Source organism: Ovis aries, chromosome 14, assembly GCF_016772045.2.
Source record: "Ovis aries strain OAR_USU_Benz2616 breed Rambouillet chromosome 14, ARS-UI_Ramb_v3.0, whole genome shotgun sequence".
In the NCBI taxonomy this organism is placed as follows: domain Eukaryota; kingdom Metazoa; phylum Chordata; class Mammalia; order Artiodactyla; family Bovidae; genus Ovis; species Ovis aries.
Window position 1 is genome coordinate 63,283,092 of NC_056067.1, and position 26,579 is coordinate 63,309,670.

The 26,579-nt window shown below is 45.8% G+C and overlaps 2 protein-coding genes across 7 annotated transcripts; one reads left to right on the top strand and one right to left on the bottom strand.

Annotated features, from left to right (window-relative positions):
* The first annotated feature begins 627 nt into the window (after positions 1 to 627).
* Positions 628 to 11,439, top strand: FCAR (Fc alpha receptor). 2 transcript variants are annotated; one of them, XM_004015431.5, is made up of 5 exons: positions 628 to 739; positions 1,720 to 1,755; positions 5,538 to 5,822; positions 7,858 to 8,145; positions 10,993 to 11,439. In XM_004015431.5, the coding sequence occupies exons 1-5, from the start codon at positions 706 to 708 to the stop codon at positions 11,220 to 11,222; spliced, it is 873 nt and encodes a 290-aa protein (XP_004015480.3). In that variant the 5' UTR covers positions 628 to 705; the 3' UTR covers positions 11,223 to 11,439. The 2 variants fall into 2 exon arrangements, with proteins under 2 accessions (XP_004015480.3, XP_011950171.3); XM_012094781.4 differs by lacking the exon at positions 1,720 to 1,755.
* Positions 11,440 to 17,973: 6,534 nt separating this feature from the next.
* LOC101123656 (putative killer cell immunoglobulin-like receptor like protein KIR3DP1) lies at positions 17,974 to 25,456 on the bottom strand. 5 transcript variants are annotated; one of them, XM_042232502.1, is made up of 9 exons: positions 25,372 to 25,456; positions 25,196 to 25,231; positions 23,782 to 24,048; positions 22,584 to 22,883; positions 21,200 to 21,499; positions 20,191 to 20,241; positions 19,328 to 19,450; positions 18,549 to 18,601; positions 17,974 to 18,438 (listed from the first exon to the last, which is right to left on the bottom strand). In XM_042232502.1, exons 1-9 carry the CDS (start codon positions 25,403 to 25,405, stop codon positions 18,283 to 18,285), a joined length of 1,320 nt encoding a protein of 439 aa, XP_042088436.1. In that variant the 5' UTR covers positions 25,406 to 25,456; the 3' UTR covers positions 17,974 to 18,282. The 5 variants fall into 5 exon arrangements, with proteins under 5 accessions (XP_042088436.1, XP_042088435.1, XP_042088434.1 ...); XM_042232501.1 differs by having other exon boundaries at positions 19,328 to 19,447; positions 25,196 to 25,456; XM_042232500.1 differs by having other exon boundaries at positions 25,196 to 25,456.
* Between the last annotated feature and the right edge of the window lie 1,123 nt (positions 25,457 to 26,579).

The following is a 26,579-nucleotide window of genomic DNA, read 5'->3' on the forward strand; positions in this document are numbered from 1 at the left end:
GCCACGTAGGTGTCTGTAGCCAAATTCATCTGTCCATCCATCTATCTGTTTATCTGTCTGTCTACCCACCTACCTGACTATCTATCTATCTAATCTATGCTCTCTATCAATCCATCATCTATTCATAGATTACAGGTTTAGATATAAATATAAGAGGCTCATTCTTTAGACATGAATGAAAAAAACATTCCTCTACATGCCACCATTGAGATAATTCCCAACATGAGAGAACACTGCCTGCCTGATCAAGACCAAACGGATATATTTTGTCCATGAATTCCGTGGAGGTTATGTGGATCCATAGCCATCAAGGCCACATGGCTTTGGACTGATGGATCAATGAAGGAAAATCTCTGTCTGTATGGCACCCATCTAATAATTTTCTGTCCCCAGCCCTTCCCCTGGGATGTGGGATCTTGTCTGAAGGAGGATTTGAGCCCCGTTCAACACTGGTGGAAGAAAATGTTCACTTCTCATCTGAAACATAAACAGGAAGGTTGATCTCCTCTTAGACTCTATCTCAGGGCCCCAAGAATGAAATTCTTTGGGAAGGAACCATTCCTCTGGGGCAATACATGTAGAAATTCTCTGACGAGGACCTCTGAGTTCATACTTCCTGTGGGTCTCACTGTCTCGTGAGACTCTGTCATCTGTCGATGTTCACTGTCAAGAGGCTAAGTGGGCTCAGGCTGGCCGTGCAGAACCATGGCCCCCAGGGACATTACCCTCTTCTGCCTCGGTGAGTCCCCCAATGCAGGTGGGTTAGAGGGGAAGATGAAAGGAATCCAAAATAGTCAAGGTCTCTCTTAACTGCTGACTCAGAAAGTAAACAATCTGCCTTCAGTGCAGGAGACGTGGGTTCAATCCTTGGGTTGGGGAGATCCCCTGGAGAAGGGAATGGCAACCCACTCCAGTATTCTTGCCTGGAGAATTGCATAGACAGGGGAGCCTGGTGGGCTACTGTCCATAGGGTGGCAAAGAGTCGGATGCTACTGAGCCCTGGAGAAGGGAATGGCAACCCACTCCAGTATTCTTGCCTGGAGAATTGCATAGACAGGGGAGCCTGGTGGGCTACTGTCCATAGGGTGGCAAAGAGTCGGATGCCACTGAGCGACTAACATTTTCAATTTCTCTTAACATAAGAACTCAGTGATTTCAGTGACTGCCAATAAGACTCTGCTCTCCTGAGTGGAGAGATGGTCTTTGCCCAGATATGTGTCTGCCCAAGCCCATGCTGGCTTGTAAGGCTCAGTGGTCCAGTTGTCAAGTTGGCCTTGCCGGGTTTGTTCAGCCAATGCCATGCTGTCTGGCAGGCCACAATGGTTCCAGAGCTCCTGCAGATGAGAGCCTTAGGGGCTGGAATCTGGAAGATAAGACTAAAAGATGAGCCTTGTTTGCTGTTGAAGAGAACAAATGGCACCTGTATGCCTTTTTGTTATTGTTGTTCAGTCGCTCAGTTGTGTCTGACTCTTTGCAACCCCATGGACTGCAGCACGCCAGGCTTCCCTGTCCTTCATTATTTCCCAGAGCTGGCTCAAACTCATGTCCATTGAGTCAGTGATGTCATCCAACCATCTCATCCTCTGTTTCCCCCTTCTCCTCTTGCCCTCAATCTTTCCCAACATCAGGGTGTCTTTCAGTAAGAGTCTTTCTGTTGAGTAATTTATAATAAAGGTTGGAAATTGGTAGGTGGAGTTTTCATGAATGTCTTTCTTCCAGTGCTCTGTCTTGGCCAGAAGATTCAGGCACAGGATGGTAAGTGTTTCTCTAAGTCTCCTCCAATCCCCTTGCATCCTCACGGCAACTCTAGGATAGAAAATTCTGGGATAGAAGCTCAAAGGGATTCCAATTTACTTCCTGTTCTGTTGATTGCTGTCTCTGCTGTGTTCCTTTTGCACAACTTCTACCTCACTTTGGAATCTTTGGATCCCTCAAATTCACGCTCAGACCAGGATTTAGTCTTTGCCTCCGGTAGGCTGACTGTCCATCCAAGATATGTGTTTTACAGAATGTTCACAACGGCAGGGATGAGGAAGTCAGGAACCACCTTCCATTGCCCAATATTCTTCCTACAACAAATGTTCTCACAATCTTAACTCTCCGCAGTCCATCTCCTTTTTTTCACTTAAAGGGACACTGCCTTAGAGAACTTTATGTAAGTGGCTTCAATTCTCAGAACCAATTTCTTTGTCTATAAAGGTGACTTAGATGGTAAAGAATCTGCCTGCAATACAGGAGACCTGGGTTGGACCCTTGGGAAGATCCCCTGGAGAAGGGAATGGCTACACCACTCCAGTATTCTTGACTGGACAATCCCATGGATAGAGGAGACTGGTGGGCTACAGTCCATGGGGTTGCAAAGAATCCAATGTGACTGAGAGGCTAACACTTTCACTTTCAAAAGAGAAATAAAGATAACAGTGAAAGCAGATTGGATCTTGGGAGGATGGGATCACTGTGATACAATTTTGGGGATTAACTGAGATAAGGCATGTGAATCATGTACATGGTAAGTGTATTACCTGTGACGGGGTTCTCAGGTGGTTCAGCAGTAGAGATACCTCTGATGATGATGGTGGTGATCATGAGGAAAAAAGTTTCTCAACTCTGTGTAGGACCCAGTCTCCACTTTCCTTGATTCATTCAGTTCAGTTCAGTTCAGTCACTCAGTCGTGTCCGATTCTTTGTGACCCTATGAATGGCAGCATGCCAGGCCTCCCTGTCCATCACCAACTCCCGGAGTCCACCCAAACCCACGTCCATTGAGTTGGTGATGCCATCCAGCCATCTCATCCTCTGTCATCCCCTTCTCCTCCTGCCCTCAATCTTTCCCAGCATCAGGGTCTTTTCAAATGAGTCAGCTCTTCGCATGAGGTGGCCAGAGTATTGGAGTTTCAGCTTCAACATCAGTCCTACCAATGAACATCCAGGACTGATCTCTTTTAGGATGGACTGGTTGGATCTCCTTACAGTCCAAGGGACTCCCAAGAGTCTTCTCCAACACCACAGTTCAAAAGCATCAATTTTTCAGTGCTCAGGTTTCTTTATAGTCCAATACTCACATCTATACATGACCACTGGAAAAACCATAGCCTTGACTAGACAGACGTTGGTTGGCAAAGTAATGTCTCTGCTTTTCAATATGCTATCTAGGTTGGTCATAACCTTCCTTCCAAGGAGTAAGCGTCTTTTAATTTCAGGTTGCAGTCACCATCAGAAGTGATTTTGGCTCTCAAAAAAATAGAGTCAGCCACTGTTTCCACTGTTTGCCCATCTATTTGCCATGAAGTGATGGGATCAAATGCCATGATCTTCATTTTCTGAATGTTGAGCTTTAAGCCAACTTTTTCACTGTCCTCTTTCAGTTTCATCAAGAGGCTTTTTAGTTCTTCTTCACTTTCTGCCATAAGGGTGGTGTCATCTGTATATCTGACATTATTGATATTTCTCCTGGCAATCCTGATTCCAGCTTGTGCTTCTTCCAGCCCAGCGTTTCTCATGATGTACTCTGCATATAAGTTAAATAAGCAGGGTGACAATATACAGCCTTGATGTCCTCCTTTTCCTTTTTGGAACCAGTCTGTTGTTCATGTCCAGTTCTAACTGTTGCTTCCTGACCTGCATATAGGTTTCTCAAGAGACAGGTCTGGTGGTCTGGTATGCCTGTCTCTTTCAGAATTTTCCACAGTTGATTGTGATCCACACAGTCAAAGGCTTTGGCATAGTCAATAAAGCAGAAATAGATGTTTTTCTGGAACTCTCTTGCTTTTTCGATGATCCAGCAGATGTTGGCAATTTGATCCCTTGACTCATTACTTTCTTCTTTTTTTAAATTTTATTTTTACTTTATTTTACTTTACAATACTGTGTTGGTTTTGCCATATATTTATTTGTTTGGCTTCTCTAACTGGTTTAGGAGACAGCTCTCCCCGTATAGTGAGGAAGAGCAGAGAATCCGGGCTGAGATTGTCTTAGTTTCCAAACCAGGCTGGAGCACTCTTCAGTTTGTGGTCTTGAACAACTGGCATGGTTATTCCAAGCTTCAGCACCCTCGCATTAGGGTGGAGAGCAGAATTGCGTATGGATAAGGGTTACCATGGGAACAAAACACCAAGCAAGCCGCCTGGCAGACTAGGGGGCACTCTCCAGAGCTTTTAGTTGCTCGGTCGTGTCTGACTATTTGTGACCCCATGGACTGTGTAGCCCACCAGGCTCCTCTGCCCATGGGATTTCTCAGGCAAGAATACTGGAGTGGGTTGCCATTTCCTTCTCCAGGGGATCTTCCTGACCCAGGGACTGAACCTGGGCCTCCCATATTGCAGGCAGATTCTTTACTCTCTGAGCCATCAGGGAAGAGGGTAGAATTAATGTGTATGGAGTCTGCTTTGACGGCAATGAAAATGGAATAGACAGAGATGATGATTGCACAAGATTATGAATGTACTAAATTCCACTGAATTGTATACTTTCAACATGGTTAAGTTTATGTTATATAAATTTCACCTTGATAAATAAATATATATATATGTAAAGGATGGAATTTTGTTCCTCAAAAAATCTTTCAGTTCCTCAATAATCTAAATGCCCAATCCAGCAATTCCACTTCCATACATGTAACAAGAGAAACTGAAAGAAGAGATTCTAACAAGATATTTGCACCTCTATGTTCACAGCAACTTTATTCACAATAGCCAGAAGGTGGAAAAAACTCACATGTCCACTGGCATGAAAGTATAAGCAAAATGTAGTCTATACGTACAGTGGAATATTATTCAGCCATAAAAAGGAAATGTATTCTGATATATGCCACAACGTGGATGAATCTTGATGATATTCCACTAAGTAAAACAAAACACCAGACACAGAAAGGCAAATACTATGTTATTCCACTGATACAAGGTATCTAGAAAAGGAAAATTCACTGAGATGGAAAGTCAATTAGAAATGACAAGGGCCTAAGAAAAGAGAGAGTGAAGAGTTATTGCTTAGTGGCTATAGGGGTTTTGTTTGGAATCCTGAGAAAGTCCGGGAAATAGATGCACAATATGGTGAGTATAGGGCCTTCCCCCATGGCCCAGTGGTTAAGACTTCACATTCCAATGCAGGGGATACAAGTGGGATCCCTGGTCTGGGAGTTAAGATCTCACATGCCTTGCGACCAAAAAACCAAAACATAAAACAGAAGCAATGTTGTAAAAAATTCAGTAAAGACTTTAAAAATACTCCACATCTATCCATCTATCCATATCTATACCTATACCTACATTTATATCTATCTATAGATGGATACACACCCACATATAGTGAGTGTAATTAAGGCCACTTAGCTGTGCACTTAGAAATGGTTTAAATGATAACTTTAATCTTTATATAACACATTTCATTTTTGCCACAATTAGAAATTACCCCAAAAAAATTTTAAGGAAAGAGCTGTAAGTCTATCACACCCTTCATTTAATTCTTCCCCCCACAGAAAAAGAAAGAAGTATGGTTTCTCCATGGCAGGCCACCTGAGTCTGGGCCCTGTTTTCTTTTAGGGAACTTTCCCATCCCTATCATATCTGCTACACCCAGTTCTGTGATTCCCTGGAATGGGTCGGTGAAGATCTTGTGCCGGGGAACCCTTGAATCTTACCTGTACCAACTGGAGATCCTGGAAAACCTCACCTACAAACAAGTGGAGAAGCAGCTGGGATTTCAGGAGGTGGCGGAGTTCGTCATTAACCCCATGGATACAAACACCGCAGGGCGCTATCAGTGCCGATACAGGAGAGAACGTCACTGGTCAGCGCCTAGTGAAGCCCTGGAGCTGGTGGTGACAGGTGCGGCTGTGGGCAGGCCTCTGACCCGCCAGTCTCTTTCCTTTCTTAGTTTTTCAGAAATGTTTTGTTTAGAACAGTCTCAAATTTCCAGGGAAATTAAGGTGGTGCAACAGACCGTGCCCGTATACCTCGCACTCAGTTTCCCCATTCTTAACATGGTTGATCAAAGGATTATTAATAGGTCTTTTGTTACCCAAACGTATTGACTGCAGACGTATCGACATATTTTTAGAGAGTGATACAATTAACATCACTGGTGCAAAGTTGTTAGAGGTTAGAATTTATCGAGGATTCACTCCACAACTTAGGATTGACATTATCATTCACATTTTGCTCCATTAGGTTTTTGTTCTAACCTTGTGTATAGTGTAAATGCAAGTTTATTACTGTAAAATTTCCAAAAATGATGCATCGAGAAATTTTGAGTGAAGAATTTATCGGTGCATTTTACGCAGTTACTTTCTCTGTCTGAGCAACACATATGCTAGTATCTCAGAAGATGATAGTTCTTCAGTATAAAGTTCTGATTCAGACAAGGTGAATATTAGATCAGCAAAAAGACCAAAAATAAAAAAAATTAAACACCAAACCTTAGTGATTGATTCTGACACAGAAAGTGAAAACGAGACTCACAGTGCTGGAGAAATTTACAGGCGTGTCAGGTGTAACTATTGAACGTAATAAGCTGCAAATCTTATGAAATAACAGAATTAATTTCTGACCTGCCAAAATAAAAATCACTGGGTTCCTTTGTCCGTAGGTTTTGCCAACCAAGAATACTGGAGTGGGTTGCCATTTCCTCCTCCAGGGGATCTTCCCAACCCAGGGATTGAACCCTGGTCTCCTTCATTGGCAGGTGGATTCCTTACTATCAGAGACACCAGAGAAGGCTTCTGGGATTCCCTAAGCAGTGAACAATTAAAATATCTTTCTTTTCATAAGAAATCCCTTTCAACCACACCCGATTTTATGTAAATAAGGTGCCTTTCGGAAAGCACCTAAGGATATGAGCTGGTTGCCAGGGGAACCAACCAAGTAATTTGTGGGTTAGAATACTCAGCCCTGCCCCACCCCTACCTGACCTCTGGGGTAGGCAGAGAGGTGGGAGGTTGAATCCATCACCAATGGCCAATGATGAAATAATCAGTGTCGCCTAGGAAATGAAGTCCTGTACTCTTCCAGTTCTCCCCTCTGGCTGTTCCTGACACATGCGTTCATAAGCCAGTAATCAGTAAGCAAGCTGGCTCCCTGAGTTCCATCTGCCACTCTAACAAATGAATTGAACACAGGAACTGCAACCCAACAACTTCCGATTTATTGCTGCTCAGTCAGAAGCACAGGTGACCACCTGGACTTCTGATGGGCTCTGAAGTGGGAGGGACTTGTAGGCCTGAGCTGTTAACCCGGAGCCCCAAACCGCAGGATCTGACGTTACTGCCAGGTAGAGAGTGTCAGGATTGAGGTGGCTTGTGGGATGCCCAGCTGATGTCTCAGAATCGCTCAGTGGTCTAAGGAGGAAACCCACAGGTTGGAACTGGGAACAGAACCATGTGGCCCTTCTGGCTTTAGAGACTAGATCGCTGTCCCTGGAAGACAGCTGCTCATCTGCTTGTTCACCTAGCTCCATCTACAAGAATTTGGGACAGAGGACGGGTCCTGCAGGGGGCTCCCCAGGTGGCTCAGTGGTAAAGAATCCACCTGCAATGCAGGAGACCCAGGAGATGTCGGTTCAATCCCTGGGTCGGGGAAAACCCCTGGAGGAAGGCATGGCAATCCACTCTCGTGTTGTTGCCTGGATAGTCCCATGGACAGAGGAGCCTGGGGGGCTGCAGTCCTTAGGGTCACAAAGAGCTGGACATGACCGAGAACACACACGTGGGTCCTGCAGTGGTGAAGTGGAATGCTACCACCTCCTGTTCCTTTGCATCAGGAAAACATGAGCTTCTGCCCTTCTCTTAGCAGGGACCCAAAATGAGTGGCGGGGAAACAGGGAAAGACAGAAACCTTGCCAACAACTCACTCTCTTCTCTTTCAGGCTTGTACGACAAACCCTTTCTCTCCACCAATGGGGGCCACGTGGCAATGCCAGGGGAGAATATTTCCTTCCAGTGCAGTTCAGCACACATGTCGTTCGACAGATTTTCACTGAGCAGGCCGGGAGGGCCCACCCTGTCACGGCACCGAGATGCGAGACTCCAGGTGGACTTCACTCTGGGTCCTGTGAACCTCAGCTTCTCAGGAGTCTACACGTGCTACGGCTGGCACAGCGGCCGCCCCTACTTATGGTCAGCCCCCAGCGATGCCCTGGAGCTGGTGGTCACAGGTAAGGGCACCCCCCACAACCCCGCCGCTGCCAGAGACTTCCGTCCTCCTCCTTGGGGCTCTAGTGGGCTGTCCAGGGCCTTGGCATCAGGCAGGAGAACAGAGAGGCACCAAGAAAGAATGGGGCAGGAGAGATCTGTGGCTCAGAGGACCACGGAGAGAAAGGCCTTCTCACCCACGTGACATGTGACTTTCACAGCATGTCCCCGAGCTCTCCAGTGTCCTTAAAGACACATGGCCTGTTAAGAAAGGAGAGGTCTGCATTCAGAATCATCTTTAGGGGTGTCGTTGAGTCAGCAGATACCAGACATAACCTTTGATGAACTCACTTTCTTTCATCACATGCTTAGTCGTAATGGGGAATCCTGACATTAACCTCTAATATAGGAGCCACTCAGAGAGGTTGACTGGTAACTTACCACTCAAGAAGACTCTAAAAAACTCTATCAAGAGCTTCATTTAGGGAAACTCACTGGTGCTCCAGGGATTAAGACTCGGGGCTTCGGGACCTCCCTGGTAGTCTGGTGGCTAAGACTCTGAGATCCCAATGCAGGGGACCTGGGTTCGATTCCTGATCAGGGAACTAGATCCCACATGCTGCAACTAGAGACCCAGTACAGCCAAATAAATAAGCAAATATTTGAGAAAAAGGGGGGACACTCCCTTGCTGGCTCAGTGGTAAAGAATCTGCCTGGCAATGCAGGAGACATGGGTTTCATCCCTGATGTGGGAAGATCCCACATGCCTCGAAGCAACAAACAGCCTGTGCCAGGATTACTGAGCCTGTGCTCCACAATGAGAGAAGCCACCGTAATGAGAAGCCTGAGAACCATAGCTAGAGAGTGGCCCCCACTCACCCCAACGAGAAAAAGCCTAAGCAGCAAGGAAGACCCAACACAGCCAAAAATCAATCAATCAATAAAATTGCATATGTATATAAAGACTCAAGGCTTTCGTTACTGTGGACCTGGGTTTCATCCCAGGTTGGGGAACTAAGATCCCATAAGCCACAATGAGGTGTAAAAAAAAAATTCAAAAAGAGGGAGCAAACATGAGTTACAGCAGAGGAAAGCAACTGCTAGTGACTGAGTGGGATGACCACTTGTGTCTCTCACATTTGTCTTGTCGAGTCATTCTACAAGCTAAGTGAATGTAGTAGTCATGGCCTTATAAGCTCCTGTGGCCAAATGGTCTTTTCAATTCATGATACAGTGTCAACTGGGCACCTGTGGAGGAGGGCTGAATTTATTAGTATTTTCCTTTAATGTAGACAGTCACTCTATCTTGTTTTATTTTATTTTATTTTTCCTGGAGAAATGCTAAATGCTTTATTTTTCTTTTTTTAAAAATATAAATTTGTTTATTTAAATTGGAGGCTAATTACTTTACAATATTGTATTGGTTTTGCCACACATCAACATGAACCCACCAAGGGTGTACACTTGTTTTAGAAATCACCTCCTATCCCAGTGTCAGGATGATCTTTTCTAACATTATCTTCCCAGACTTGAAACATTTTGCACTTTGCAATTAGGGATTCATGTTGAATTGCAGGAATTCCCTGGTAGCTCAGTTGGTAAAGAATCCACCTGCATATGTTGGTGTATGGCAAAACCAATACAATATTGTAAAGTAATTAGCCTCCAATTTAAATAAATAAATTTATATTAAAAAAAGAAAAAGAATCCACCTGCAATGCAGGAGACTCCAGTTCGATTCCTGGGTCAAGAAGATTCCCTGGAGAAGGGATAGGCTACCCGCTCCAGTATTCTTGGGCTTCCCTGGTGGCTCAAATGGTAAAGAATCCACTTGCCCAAATCCACTTGAAACTGATTTCTATGTTTTAACAGAAGAGAGTTACTAGGATTTCTGGGCATTGTAATTTCACAATATTTTATTACATCCTTGAGCCCGTGAGGTCCATAAAACAAATGGATAAATTTTTTAAAGGTACGATGAATAGAAATAACTAATGAAAGGTCACACACCAATGAACCAAGGTCACTTAGCTTCCCTAAGTTTTTTTGTGTTTTGAACACACCACATGGCATTCAGAGATCCTAGTTCCCTGACCAGGATTGAACCCATGTCTGCCGCAGTGGAAGTGCTCAGTCATAATTTCTGGACTGCCAGGAAAGTCCCAAATTTTCCCTAGGTTTGTCTAAACTTTTTTTCCTACTTGCTTCCCAGATACCAATCATTGTATGAGACTGGAACATACACTGTTCCGTGGGGTGAGACGATGTAGAGGAGAGAGTTTGGGGCTCTGGATCTATGAAGGTGTTTCGAGGATATGGTTAGATATTCAGTGAAACTGCCGTGTGGGGAGGGGATGACCAGCAAACAGAACAGCCTCATAACTACCCCCTCCCCCATTTACAAGATGCCTCTGGGGACCGCAGCTTTGGACTCAGGTTTAAGGTGAAGTATAGAGACTCACACACAGTGGTAACCAGCTTAGCAGTGCCGTGTGGTGCCTGCGTGCTTAGTCGTGTCTGACTCTTGTCGGACAACCCCATGAACTATAGCCCACAAGGCTCCTCTGTTCATGGGGTTTTCCAGGCAAGAATACTAGAGTGGGTCACCATTTCCTTCTCCAGGGATCTTCCTGACCCACGGATCAAACCCGTATCTCCTGTGTCTCCTGCACTGCAGGTGGATTCTTTACCCACTGAGCCATTGGGAAGCCCGAGATGAAATATGGTGCTCACGAATGCACGCATTGCCTGAGGAGGGGGTCCCAGAGAACCCACAAACTAGGGAAATGGGCTCCCTTCCCAGGGCTCTTGGTTGGGAGGGAATGAAACGTGACCAGTGATCATTCATTTCCTTCTAATGACATCTCTAGATACTGCTAGCCAAGATCACACGACAGAGAACTGGGTTCGGATGGGCGTGGCAGGGCTGGTCCTCCTAGCCCTCTTGGCCATCCTGGCTGAAAATCGGCTGGGCCCTCAGCTTCCACACCAGGAAGACCAGCAAGATCTGCCTGACCTGAGCCGGAGTTGGCAGAAAAGTCGGACAGAATGGACCTTTGGACTAACTCCTAAGGACCACCAGAAAGACTCCTGGAGCTGATGCTTCTTAGAAGAGCCAGCATCTGTAGAGTCCTATGCAGCTGCTTGGAGAGCACAAGGGAGATGAAGACGCTTGGATCCCCTTTCAAACCAATCAAATGGTACTTTCTTGTATGCATCTGATATATTAGCATTCCACCTTTCTAGACATAGTTGAGAACATTCTCAGTATTATCTTGGCTGAACTCATTTCCTGTGATAAAAAATAATGAAAAGCATTCTCAGTTCTTCTTGCTGTTTTTCAACCTCCCTCTATAGACTTTTGAGTTTCCCAAGTGGCTCAGTGGGTAAAGAATCCACCTGCCAATTCAGGAGACCCAGGTTCCACCCCTGGGCCAGGAAGATCTCCTGGAGGAAGGCATGGAAACCCACTCCAGGATTTTTGCCTGGGAAGTCCCAAGGACAGAGGAAACTGGAGGGCTGCAGTCTGCGGGGTCGCAAAAACTCAGACATGACTTGGCACACACACACACACACTGTAACCGTATGAGTTTGAATTTAATCAATTCTAATTCAGTCAATCATATGATAACCAATTATATCACATGAGCAAACAAAGGCTCAGAAATCATATAATTTGAATAATGATAAAATGTGCGGATACAGAGTTTCTGCTTGGGAAGATGAAAAAGTCCTGGAGATAGATGGTCATGTTGGTTGCATGATGATATGAATGTCCAGAATGCCACTGAAATGCACACTTAAAAATGGTTAAAATGAAACTCGATGCTCATTAAATAGCAACTCTCCATTGGAGGTATAGAGTTTCAGTTTTACAAGATGGGAAAGTTCTATAAATTTGCTTCACAACAATGGAAATGTGCTTCACACAACTGAACTGTACACCTAAAAATGGTTAAGACATTATGTTTCATGTATGTGGGGGGGGGGCAGTTACCATAATAATGAAAAAACTTTTAAAAAATGGTTAAAATGGTACATTTTGGGTCATGTATGTCTTACCACAATTTTTTAAAAGTTCTTTGTGGTCTATAGAAACTGAAAGTAGGCTAGTGGTTTCCCAATGCTGGGAGAGAGACAGGGTATTGTACAGTGAGTGATAATGGGTAATAGGGTTTTTTTTTGGGGGGGGTTGGGGGTTTAAAAAGTTCTGAAATTAGATTGTGGTGATAGTTGAGTGACTGTAGAGATATAATAAAAAAACATAGAATTATACACTTTAGATGGTAAATTGTAGAGTATGTCAATTATATCTCAATACAGTTGGGATTTTTCAAGGATTGAGAAGGATTAGAGGGGTCCTAAGTTGGCAGAGGGATAGGACGGGGAGACCACTTTCTCCTCCACAAATTCATCGAGAGAACATTTGAACATTGAGCAAATTCCACAAAACAACTTCTGAACCCTGGCAGAGGACATCAGGCACCCAGAAAGGCAGCCCATTGTCTTCGAAAGGAGGTAGGACTAAATATAAAAGACAGAGAGAGAGACAAAAGGGTTAGGGACAGAGACCCATCCTGGGGAGGGAGTCTTAAAAGAGGAGAAGTTTCCAAACAGCAGGAAACCCTCTCACTGGTGGGTCTGTGGGGAGTTTTGGAATCTCAGAGGGCAACATAACCAGTAGGAAAAAATAAGTAAATAAACAAATAAAACCCACAGATTATGTGCCTAATGGCAACTCCCAGCAGAGAAGTAGCCCAGATACTCGAGTCTGCCACCAGCAAGCGGGACCTGAACAGGGAGGCGTGGGCTGCATTGCTTAGGGTGAGGACCCGGCCTGAGTGCCCAGAGGGCAATCTGAGGGAGCTAATGTGAGATAGCAACCCAAACTGTGGGATAGCCAGAGGGAGAGAAAAAGAGAGAGAGAGAGAAATATCCCGTGAAAAGCCCTAATCTAGAGCACTGCCGGCCTGCTCTCAGAACAAAGGACTGAGTGAATACCAGGGGAGAGCTAGCCGGCTGTGGGCCGGCCCATCCCCCGCTGGAGGCAGGGAGGCAGGCAGGGGGCAGCCAGAGCCGGAAAGGGGCAATCTCAGCCCCAGAGATGGCATCCTCTACCAAACTGTGAGCAAGCTCCCAGTTGCTAACCGAAACCTGGGATTCTGGATGGTTGACATCTGCCGGCAGGGTCGCAGCCAGAGATCAGCTCCCCAGAGGAGACACACGCACACCTGAGAAGGCGCGCCCACTGTGCACCTGGAAAACTGAGTGGCTGGGACGGGGGAGGCGATAAAACGCACCCCCTACCTGAGGAGACTGCACTCTTCGAGCACCTGGTCGCCTGAGCTGCTCGGTCCTGGGAAGAGCACAAAACGCAGGCCCATTGAAGTCTGCACCTTTGTGGAGTACCCAAGAACCTAAACCTGAGCAGCTTAGACCTGGAAGTGCACGCAACCCAAGATCCACCTCAGAAAGTTCCCCTGCAGAGCAACCTGGAGACTGAGCAGTGTAGACTGGGAAAGCATACACGCCGTGAGCGGGGTAAACCCAGTGTGGCCCAGACACTGCAAGCACTCCCCACACATGCCAGTGATATTTGTTTGCAGTGTCCCTCCCTCCCCACGGCACACCTGAACAAGTGAGCCTAAATAAGTGACCACCTTCGCCCCTTTGTGTCAGGGCAGAAATTAGACACTGAAGAGACCTGAAAACAGAAGCCAAGATAAACAGAGGGAACCGCTTTGGAAGTGACAGGTGCAACAGATTAAAACCCTGTAATTAGCACCAAATACATTGGAAGGGGCCTGTAGACCTTGAGAAGTATAAGATGGAACAAGGAACTATCTGAAACTGAACTGATTCCACACTGCCCACAGCAGCTCCAGAGAAATTCTTAGATATATTTTTACTATTATCATTTTTTAAATTAAAAATTTTTTTATTTTTCAGTCCTCAATTAATCCTTTAATTTTCATTTTTATAACCATTACCTTGCAAACCCCCCCCCCCATTTTTAAAGCAAACTTCATATTTTTTTTTTTTTGTAATTTTGTGATTTTGTTTTGTTTTTTAATACTGTATTTTTGAGAGTCTAACCTCTACTCTAGATTTTTAATCTTTGCTTTTTGGTATTTGTTATCAATTTTGTACCTTTAAGAATCCAATCTTCAGTACCCATTTTAACTTAGGAGTGTGATTACTGGCTTGATTGCTCTCTTTCCCTTTTGACTTTCCTTTTTCTCCCCCAGGTCACCTCTATCTCCTTCCTCCCCCTTCTCTTCTCTACCCAACTCTGTGAATCTCTTTCTGTGTTCCAGGCTGTGGAGAACACTTAGAGAACTGATTACTGGCTACATCTGTCTCTCTCCTTTTGATTCCCCCTTTTCTCCTCTTGGTCACCTCTATCTCCTTCCTCCCTCTTTTCTTCTCTGTGTAACTCCATGAACCTCTCTGAGGGTTCCACACTGTGAAGAGCACATAAGGAATTGTTTACTGGCTAGACTGCTCTCCCCTCTTTTGATTCCCCCTCTTCTCCTCCTGGTCACCTCTATCTCCCCCCTCTCTCTTCTCTTCTCCATGTAACTCTGTGAACCTCTCTGGGTGTCCCTTACTGTGGAGAATCTTTTCACCATTAACCTAAATGTTTTCTCATCAGTGCTGTATGGATGAAGAAGTCTTGAGGCTACTGTAAGAATAAGACTGAAAACCAGAGGCAGAAGGCTTAAGTCCCAAACCTGAGAACACCAGAGAACTCCTGACTCCAGGGAACATTAACTAATAAGAGCTCATCCCAAAGCCTCCATACCTACACTGAAACCAAGCACCACCCAAGAGACAACAAGTTCCAGAGAAAGATATACCATGCAAATTCCCCACCAATGCAGAAACGTAGCCCTGAGCTTCAATATACAGGCTGCCCAAAGTTACACCAAACCCATAGACATCTCAAAACTCACTACTGAACACTTCATTGAACTCCAGAGAGAAGAAATCCAGTTCCACCCACCAGAACACCGACACAAGCTTCCCTAACCAGGAAACCTTGACAAGCCACTCGTCCAACCCCACCCACAGGGAGGAACCTCCACAATAAAGAGGAACCACAAACTGCCAGAATACAGAAAGGTCACCCCAAACACAGCAATCTAAATAAGATGAAAAGGCAGAGAAATACTCAGCAGGTAAAGGAACATGATAAATGCCCACCAAACCAAACAAAAGAGGAGGAGATAGGGAGTCTACCTGAAAAAGAATTCTGAATAATGATAGTAAAAATGATCCAAAATCTTGAAAACAAAATGGAGTCACAGATAAATAGCCTGGAGACAAGGACTGAAAAGATGCAAGAAATGTTTAACAAGGACCTAGAAGAAATAAAAAAGAGTCAATATATAATGAATAATGCAATAAATGAGATAAAAAACACTCTGGAGGGAACCAACAGTAGAATAAAGGAGGAAGAAGATAGGATAGTGAGGTAGAAGATAGAAATAAATGAAGCAGAGAGGAAAAAAGAAAAAAGAATTAAAAGAAATGAAGACAACCTCAGAGACCTCCTGGACAATGTTAAATGCTCCAGCATTTGAATCATAGGAGTCCCGGAAGAAGAAGACAAAAAGAAAGGCCATGAGAAAATACTTGAGGAGATAATAGTTGAAAACTTCCCTAAAATGGAGAAGGAAATAGTCACCCAAGTCCAAGAAACCGAGAGAGTCCCAAACATGATAAACCCAAGGTGAAACACCCCAAGACACATATTAATAAAATTAACAGAGATCAAACACAAAGAACAAATATTAAAAGCAGCAAGGGAAAAACAACAAATAACACACAAGGGCATTCCCATAAGGATAACAGCTGATCTTTCGATAGAAACTCTTCAGGCCAGAAGGGAATGGCAGGACGTACTTAAAGTGATGAAAGAGAAAAACCAACAACCCAGACGACTGTACCCGCAAGGAGCTCATTCAAATATGAAGGAGAAATCAAAAGCTTTACAGACAAGCAAAGGCTGAGAGAATTCAGCACCACAAAACCAGCTCTCCAACAAATGCTAAAGGATCTTCTCTAGACAGGAAACACAGAAAGGGTGTATAAACTCGAACCCAAAACAACAAAGTAAATGGTAACAGGATCACACTCATCAATAATTACCTTAAATGTAAATGGGTTGTATGCCCCAATCAAAAGACAAAGACTGTCTGAATGGATAAAAAAACAAGTCCCCTATATATGTTGTCTACAAGAGACCCACCTCAAAACAAGGGACACATACAGACTGAAAGTGAAGGGCTGTGAAAAGATATTTCATGCAAATGGAGACCAAAAGAAAGCAGGAGTAGCAATACTCATATCAGATAAAATAGACTTTAAAATAAAGGCTGTGAAAAGAGACAAAGAAGAACACTACATAATGATCAAAGGATCAGTCCAAGAAGAAGATATAACAATTATAAATATATATGCACCCAATATAGGAGCAACGCAATATGTAAGACAAATGCTAACAAGTATGCAAGGGGAAATTCACAATAACTCAATAATAGTGGGAGACTTTAATACCTCACTCACACCTATGGATAGAGCAACTAAACAGAAAATTAACAAGGAAACACAAACTTTAAATGATACAATGGACCAGTTAGACCTAATTGATATCTATAGGACATTTCACCCCCCAAAAAATGAATTTCACCTTTTTCTCAAGTGCACATGGAAGCTTTTCCAGGATAGATCACATCCTGGGCCATAAATCTAGCCTTGGTAAATTCAAAAAAATTTGAAATCATCCCAAACATCTTTTCTGACTACAATGCTGTGGTCAGATTACATGTCAAGATTAGATTAGATGTCAATTACAGGAAAAAAAACTATTAAAAATTCCAGCATATGGAGGCTATACAACATGCTTCTGAGTAACCAACAAATCACAGAAGAAATCTAAATATGCATAGAAATGAATGAAAACACAACAACCCAAAACCTATGGGACACTGTAAAAGCAATGCTAAGGGGAAGGTTCATAGCAATACAGGCTTACCTCAAGAAACAAGAAAAAAGTCAAATAAATAACCTAACTCTCCACCTAAAGCAACTAGAAAAGGAAGAAATGATGAACCCCAGGGTTAGTAGAAGGAAAGAAATCTTAAAAATTAGGGCAGAAATAAATGCAAAAGAAACGAAATGATACATGCCTCCCAATGTTCATAGCTGCACTACTTACAACAACCAGGACATAGAAGCAACCCAAGTGCCCATCAACTGATGATTGGATTAAGAAGATGGGCTATATACATATACAATGGAATACTTCAGGTCAATTCCAGTATTTTTTTTTGTTAATTAATATTAAATATTTTAATGAGTAAAGTAAGTTACTTTGTTTATTTTAAAAAATTTATTTTTACTTTATTTTGCTTTACAATACTGTAATGGTTTTGCCATACATTGACAATCCTATGCACACAGGAGCCTAGGCAACTATAGTCCATGAGTCGCAAAAATGACTGAATTGACTTAGCATGCATGTATTCAGCCTAATATGGTTAGTGGCACCATACTGGCTCTCTCAGTGTATACTTCATCTTTTTATTTTGCCAACTAGCATTATTATTTTTTTCACGGAAAGCATTTTATTTTAAATATAGCAGTGTGCACATGTCAATCCCAAACTCCCCTCTATCTGTCCTCCCACTCCTCCCCTCTGGTAACTCTAAGTTTGTTTCTCTAAGTCTACAAGTCTGTTTCAGTCTTGTAAATAAGTCTACCCTTGTAAAATATTACTGAATAGAGGGGTTTGCTTTTATTCATTTTGTTTTATTTTAAACTGAATAATTTGAAGAATCAACTGGCAAGTTTTTTATGCTTTATTGGAATTTTAGAAAAAGTAGGGTGATCATGATAAGCTACCTAGTATGAGCAATTGATTAGAGCATCTCCCCAAGCAGTGACATAGTTACAATAGAGTCCTGGAATAGCTAGGAGATTATTAAGAAGTGGTGGGATTTTTAAAGATGATACTATAATTCTTGGACTCCACTCCTCACCTCAGAGCTGCTGGGCTGCTTTGGAGGAGAAGGAGTGTCCACGAGGAACCCCTTTAACAAGAGATCTAGGTCCTTGATTTCTAACACTCTGTGTGCTCAGAGGATGGGGCCAAGTCAGGGCTCAGCATGGTCTTGGTTTATGTTGAATTCCTCATAGATAATGGGCTCGGTGGAGGGGTGCATGGGCCTCAGGGAAGTGGGAGTGGACTGTCTCTTGGAGAGGGTCCCGAGGTCCAAGTGAGCATATATCACGTCTTCTACTGCAGAGTCCTGAGAGGAGAGAGGTGAGAATGATGGACTGAGACATGATCTTTGAAGGCTGGGCCACTGGGCATTGGAGGGGCTCAGACTATGGCAAAGGTTTGGGGTGGAGGACTCACCTCGCCATTCACTGTTCTGTCTTCCATGGGCTCTCCTTCCATGATGGCAACATCTGAGAATGGAAGAGAGTCAAGGCTCTTCAGGGTGGAGGCAGTTATTCCAGACCTCCGTAACATTGATAGTTACATCAAAGCCAGAAAAAGGCAGGGGTGTGCCCCAGGTTGCTGAGCCTGTCTACTCCACTAAATGAAAACAAAACAAAACAAAGCAAAACATTCCATATGCAAGCCCAGCCATTCACCGACTGTCTCAGGAGCCTGTGCAAACCCACAGACCCATTCTACATCTTCTGTTGTGGACCATGCTCTTCTATATATCAGCAGAGTCCCAAGATCATGCAGGGGAGAAAAATGGATGGCTGTAGTTGAAGGGAAGAACAGGGCTTGAAATGTCCCTGGTGGCCCAGGGATTAAGAGTCAACCTTCCAGTTCAGGGAGCGTGGGTTCTATCCCTGGTGGGAGAATTGAGATCCCAAATGCCTTGACGCAACTATCCTCAGTGATGCAACTGCTGAGCCTGTGAGCTCTGGAGCCTTGAACTGCACGCCAGCTCCACAATGAGGATCCCCCATGCTGCAGCCAAGACCTGATGCAGCCAAGAATAAATCAACACATATTTTCATAAAAAGAACAGGGTTCCATGGGTCTCTGAAGATGTCCCATCAGGGATTACAACAATGGAAAGTTTTTAACCTACAAGGAGTGAAAACGCCATTCTTTGCTATAAGCCCACTTCCCCCTGTGTCAGAATACGCTGAGCTCACCGCCTTCAGACTTACGATTTTGGGCAGAACACCAGTGACAGACAAGAGCAGAGAGGATGATGCTGATAGAGGTAAAAGCTATGGAGAGCCCAAGGACAATGTGCCACATGCTGGAGTGTTCTTGAGGAAGGGGTGCTTCTGCCAACAAGCAAACGGTAGAAGGTTTGGTTATTCATTGCACAGGCTGTGCCCCTACACACTGGATTTATTGTATACTTGAGTCAAAATGTCAGCATCTCTCAACCTGATCAGTTATGGTCTCCACTTCCCAGGAGGTACCGAAGCATCCAGGAGAGATGCTAGCAGTGGATGAAGTAAATGGGCCATGCAAAACTAGCAGACATCTGAACCAAGGTCCCCCGGGAACTGATGCAGTTTTTCTCTGCTGCCCCGTATGACAAGGCATGGTGATTTTGGTTGAATGTGACCCTTTAATCCACAATACATTTCCCCTCCATCCACATAGACCTGGAATGGAATCCTCAAGAAGATATGACACTTCTATTTCTGCCCTGTGGAATGCTTAGTTCACAAAACACTAACAGAGGAATAACACATATTGAAGGTGCTTCCTAAAATTCTCCGCCTGCCCCACCATCCTTCCCCAAAGATCCTGGGGGAGCGAGGGTGAGCATCTCCCTTAAGCATGGGGTTAGGTCACTCTGACCTGCTTTGTTCAATTTAGAAATTCCCAGTCACAGAGCATGAGAAGCTCAATGCCCAGTCTGGTTCTAGGCAGACCACAGTCTCAAATGCTGACATGACAGGGATGTTGAGGAGCCCAGGGTCACAGAGCTGGGAGGTGGTAGAACCAACACTCACACAGGAGGCCTCTGTTTTGTCAGAAGTTTGCTGAGACAGGAGACCGTCTGGCTTACCTTCTGTGGTGTGTGGATCCATGGTTGACGGGCAAGTACTTGTAGTGGATCCTAGGGGAGAAAAGCCAGAAGGGGTGAACAGTAACCTTCCTCATACCCACTGAATGAGGACTATTCTTTCTGGAAGGTTGACCTCCTGCTTGTCCTTGACTCTGTCATCCCTCAGAGCACTGATGGGGGAGGGGAGAGCTTCTGGTCCCTCCCCATGAATGCACTGAGTAGACCCTCCATCCTGGAGACATGATGGTGGAAGGAGGCGGGAAGGATATGCCTGGTGGTGAAAGACAGCTGTAAGCTAGAGACATCCTCTCTGCTCTGGGAATGTCTGTGCTCCTTAATTGGAAAATCACCTGTATGTCAGAGGTGCTACTGGGAAAGCATTAAGAGCAAGGGGCTGATGCATCTCGGATCCTCCCGAATGAGCCCAGCCTCTCCTCCTCCTGGGTCTACCCTGACCCTTTTCTGTATTTGTCTGGATAGACAGGACTCTGGTGTGGAGCATCCATACAGGAGGTGGAAGAGGGCTGAGATGCCATCTACCATCTCTCTTCCTCTCTGGTTCTCATTGCCTCCCTTTCTCCAGAAGCCCTAGGTTTCCCCTGACGCCAGCATGGAGTCCTTGATATAGAGCTCATGATACAGTAAGATATTATGTAAAAACCCAAATGGACTTTTGGCCCAGTGCAATCTCATTTTCTATATTGTAAAGCATGGGACTCTTCATGGGTTCTCCAGGCAAGAATACTGGAATGGGTTGCCATTTCCTCCTCCAGGGGACCACCGTTTGTCAGTACCCTTCACTATGACCTGTCAGGCTTGGGTGGCCCTGCATGACTGGCTCATAGCTTCCCTGAGCCCCTTCACCACTACAAGTCTGTGATCCATGAGGAGGAGATAGTGAAGGACAGAGGAGTCTGTCGTGCCCCAGTCCACAGGGTGGCAAAGAGTTGGACACAACACAGTGACTGAACAGGAAGAACAAAGCATGGGCCAGGAAGAGGCTCCTCACCTGTGACAGACAGGAACAGTGGGTCGCTGGAGTCTGACCACGAGTAGGGAGAGTGAGTGAAGGAGCCGTAGCACCTGTAGACCCCGCTGTGGGCTGGGGTCCCAGGACCCAGAGGGAACTCTGCCTGGAGTGCTCCGCGGGGGCCCCGACCTCCAGCGAGCAGTGGCCGAAGGGCCTCCTCCTCCCTGAGCAGATGGAACTGGTCAAAGGCACTCTCGGAGCTGCAGACCAAGGTCACGTTCTCTCCTGACCTCACCTCGGGGCCCCCCTGGGCTGAGAGAGAGGGTTTCTTGGACAGACCTGGAAAGAGGAGACCTTGATCTTAGGGCACAAAGTGACTCGAGTCCTAAATAGAGGACTAAAGCCCGAAGTGTGAAACAAGAGAGGCACTGCAATGAGAAGGTCGCCCACCACCAGGAGAGAAAGCCCCACAGCAAGGGATACCCGGCACAGGGAAAACTTCAGAAATAACTTTAAATATGAGGTGCCATTTAAAATCCTCTTGAACAAATTAATAATTTTAAAAATTGATTGTCATTTAATGTCCTTTTTTAAAGAAAGAATATATGTATATGAATAACTGAATCACTCTGTTATACAACAGGAATTAACCAACATCTGAATTCAACTAGACTTCAACAAACATAATAAGATAAAATAAATTTTAAAAATCAACCGGAAGTGCCGTTCTCTTGAAATAAACAGACTACTAACTAAGTAAACAGACTACTAACTACTGCTGGGACCATCAGAAAACGTGGCATTGAGCCAGAAGCAGAGATTATGGAGTGGAAATTGCCAGAATCTCATTCGATCTTTGACCACCTCTTTCTTGAGGGCGTGTTCAGTGCTGCCCTGCCCACCCCCAGGGGCTGGAAGGGACTCTTTAGCGGTGATGGTTGGAGGGACCACTCCCCCCTCTTTGTGCAGAAGGACCTGTTAAACCCTGAGGCTGAGCAGCTTCAGGGTGTCAACCTCCATCTTGATCACCCAGGGGCGGGACTGCAGGGCGTCTGGTACCACAGTGTGCTGCTGACAGAGGAAGGGAACTCTGAAAGCGGGAACCAACCCCTTAACCACCCATCAGTGGCTGCCTGAGCGGGAACTGCCCGCGTCCCTGCTCTGGTACATTTTTCTCCGTTGGTCGTTCTTTCACATTCTCGCTCCTTCGCTCTGTCACCGGCTGTGTCTTCCCCTTAGCACACGGCAGGGACTCTGTTCTCTTTTCCCTTCCGCTTTCACACCTCCTCTCTCTGCTTTGCTCCCTCTCCCGAGTTTGTGAGTGTCTCTGCACGCCTGTCATTCTCTCCCGGTACTGATGCTGGACTGGACACCAGGCCTTCTGTGAAACAGAGAGCAGAAGGGACTGGCTGGCCACACTCACCTGTGATGATGATGTCCACAGGGTCGCTGGGGGCTGACCACTCATAGGGGGAGCGTCTGAGAGAGCCATAGCATCTGTAGGTGCCTGCACTCGCCAGAATCATGGGGCCAATGATGAAGTCAGCTGCGGCATACCCGCCAGTGAGCATCTGTCCACATCTCTGAAATAGCCCTGTGCTGTTTTCTTGGTGCAGGGTAAAGTTGTCAAACCACACCAGTGAGTGACAGCGGAGGGTCACATTCTGTCCCACCTGCACGAGGGGCCCTGGGTGGGCTGAGATGGTGGGTTTTGTGGACACACCTAGGAGCAAAGAGGTTGTGAGCTTCAGTGAGTCACCCAGACTCGGCGCTTCCCCTGACATCTGAAGGTGTAAATCTCCTCCCCATTTACCAACAGAGTCAATTACCCTCCCTGTGTGTCCTGTTGCGTTCTCTTTAGCCTTGTTCTCGGGCTCTGGCTCATGCTTTTCTTTCTGGCTCATGCTTCTCTTTCTCCAGACCTCAGCCCCCTCTGTTTATTCTAAGCTCTTCAGCTGTTGGGTCTGCTCTCGGGTTCATGCATGCATACTCCGTCCCTTCAGTTGAGCCAGACTCTGTGCAGCTCCATGGACTGTAGCCAGCCTGGCTCCTCTGCCCTCGGGATTCTCCAGTTGAGAATACTGGAGCGGGTTGCCATGCTCTCAGCTTCATCCCATCCCTAATATGCGTGGTGGGGGCTGGGGTGGGCCTGAGGATGCATACCCTGGCTCCCTTCACACTCATCTAGAATGTGGGCAGTGACTGCAGGGCGTTGGGATGGAGATGGAGGAAATAGGGAACATTTCCCCACCTGTGACCCCACCTCATGCCTCTGGAGGCATTCCTGGGGCTCCTTACCTGGGGCTCTAGCTCCTTCATATGGGATTACAGCTCCCTACTGGGTGGCAGGTGCTGGATCAGGGTCTTTCCCCATCCTCCCTGCTGGCAGGCAGTGGCAGCATCCTGTCTAACTAATGCCTAGGGAGGCTCCTCCTTCCTGCACTGGGGCACCCCATCCCTCTATCCAACACCGTGAGTTCAAACTCTGAGAGTGGGTTCTCTGTCCCTGGTCCGGTCCTGGCTGGGGATCCTGAGGAAGTCTTGGGCTGCACGGGCACGTGTACCTAGGGTAGCATTGCCTGCAGGCACGGGTGTCCCGGGCTGGGCTGGACCCCTCCTACCTGTGACCACAATCTGCAGGGGGTCACTGAGTGCGGACCAGTCGGCTCCAGAACACGTGTAGGACCCGGCATGTTCTCTGGTCACTGGGCCAAGGGTGAAGTTGTTGAAATAATGTCCCTGGAGCTCAGGCAGACGCCGTTTCCCATCTGTTTTGAACAGTCTGAATCTCTTAAGTGGAGAACGGGAGTGACACCAAAGAGTCACATTCTGTCCTAAGGGAACCACGGGGCTTGGCCAGGCGGACAAAGACAGCTTCTCATATTTACCTAGGAGAGAAGGAGACACAGGCTTTGAGAAGAAAATAGGAACGGTCAGCTCTCCCCACTGCCCTGGTGGGTAAGCTTCCCCTTTAATTCTACGAACTCTCCTGCCCTAAAGTGTATCACCCTGATGCTCAAGGACACCTGGGGCCTGGGGACAGACAGAGACTCAGTTAACCCAGTACGGGCATCATGGAGATTCTCAGAACATGAATAACTCTTGGGTTGACAAAATGTTGAATGACTTTCCCTTAAAACACAAAAAACCTGGGGATTACTGGGCAGTGGTTAGGGATTCCAGTGGTTAGGAATTGGCACTTTCTCTGCCAAGGGCCCAAGTTGAAACCCTGATCAGGGAACTGAGATCCCGCAAGTTGCACAATGAAGGCAAAATAAAACACCACAGAAAAACTGATGCCTGGACAAGAAGCGAAAGGACTTCCCCGTTGCATTTGTTGTAGCTCAAAACGGTAAAGAATCTCCCTGCAAGGTAGGAGAGCAGGGTTCAGTCCTGAGTTGGCAAGATCCCCTGGACAAGGAAATGGCAACCCCCTCCATATTCCTGCCTGGAGAATCCCTTGGACAGAGCAGCCTGGTGAGCTACAGTCCGTGGGGTCGAAAGGAGTCGGACACGAGCAACTAACACTAAGACAACTAAGCAGTGAGAAAGCCACTTGCCTGCAAAGAAGGAAGTGAACCTTGACCCTGGCTCCTTTGTTAGCTAACCTACATCAAATGTGTGACAAGGTCCAGGTGGCCCTGCCTGATAGCCAGACCCTTCCCTGGGGTCAGGTCTAGCGGGCGGTCCTGCAGATCCTGTTGTTAAGGGCCAGTTGGAGATGCCATGAGCCACCTTGTAGGGGAGGGTCTGTGGGATGCAGCCTCTTGCTCCCCTCTCATGATAGAAATGGCACTCAGTGTGCTCAGCTCCCAGCTCCCAGACTTCACACTGTGCCTTCAGGTCCAGAGTCCAGAGCTGGGCTAACCTCTGGAGAGAGTGAAGATGAGTATCAAGGCCAATAGGAGGACCTGGGATCCACAGGACACGCGGCTCTCACTGTACTCACAGGGGGCTCACCCCAACCCCCAGTGTCATCTGCATCAGCCACAACTGCTCTGCTCAACAGAGAAATAAGGGATGGGGAGGACTCACCCACAGCTGCCCAGATCCTCAGACTCACACACAATCCTAGAAGGAAAAGCATGTCAGAGATGGCTTGTCCTGATGGACCCCATGCTCCTTGCACCCTCATCCAGGGAACCTGGTCAGTGGTGTGAAGACCTCCTAATGTCCACCATAAATTCTATGACCATGTCTTCTGGACTCACCGAGACCCAGGAGGCTGAGGAGACTGGGGCACATGGCTCTGCTTCTGTGAGACAGGAGGCAGAACTGAGCAAAGCTGACTGAGTCACAGGATGCGGAAGGCGGGCGGTGCTGTTGGTACAGTCAGTCTGGCTCATGTCACATGGGAAGATGGCCAGCCTCTTCTCACGCCAGGGATGAAAGTCTGACCTGAGCCATAGCACTGGGCTCGCCTCATGACCCGATCGTCACTTTTTGTTTCTCTAAACACTATCAACGTAAGAGTATTCAAACAGATCTTGCTGCCTTTAGGAAGTAGTAACTGTGCTTCAGTGTATAGCATGCAGGAAGCTTTTCCCATCTCATGATAAATCTCATTAACCTTAACTCTTCACAGAAGAGAAATCACATGTTCCCACCTGGTATGTCAGGCTCAGTGCAGATTGCCAATTAAAGACTTTTATTAACAGAGACTTTTATTCTGCATTCTTATGAGAGGACCAGACATGCATATTATGGCTCTTTGAAAATATGAAAAAATTCTATATAGTAATATATGTGATTAAGGAACTAACTGTGTTAGTTTCAGGTGTACAGCAGTGTGATTCAGTTACACATATACATGCATCTCTTGCTTTTCAAATTCTTTTCCCACTTAGGTAGTTACAGAATATTAAGTAGAATTCTCTGTTTTATCCAGTAGGTCCTTCTTGGTCATTCATTTTTAATATAACCGTGTGTATACGTCAATCCCAAACTTACAATATAACCTCACCCTGACACTATCACACCTGGTAACTGTAAGTTCATTCTCTGTGAGTTTGTTTTGTAAATAAGTTCATTTTCTCAGATGTCACCAATAAGTGATATCATGTGATATTTGTCTTTCTCTGACTCTTCTTCATCTGAAATTATTTTGTGACTGTGAGTGGAGACTTTGCACACACAACACTCTCTCTGTCTCTCTCTGTTCCTCCCTTTCCAATCCAAGGACCACACATGTACACAAAGATAACGTGTGTAAAGGTGACTGTGGTGTTTTTTGGGAGGGGGATTTGTTCTGCCTAAACAGGTGGACAACCTTGCTTCCTAGACACTCAGATGAACGCAAAATATGTGGAGTAGAGACTTCCAAGCTCCAGAATGCTTGAATGAAGGGCGTGTCCACAAATAATCAACTCCAAACTGGGACAAAATGGCCTAGCTCTTTCAGAAGGCCAAGGGCAGACAT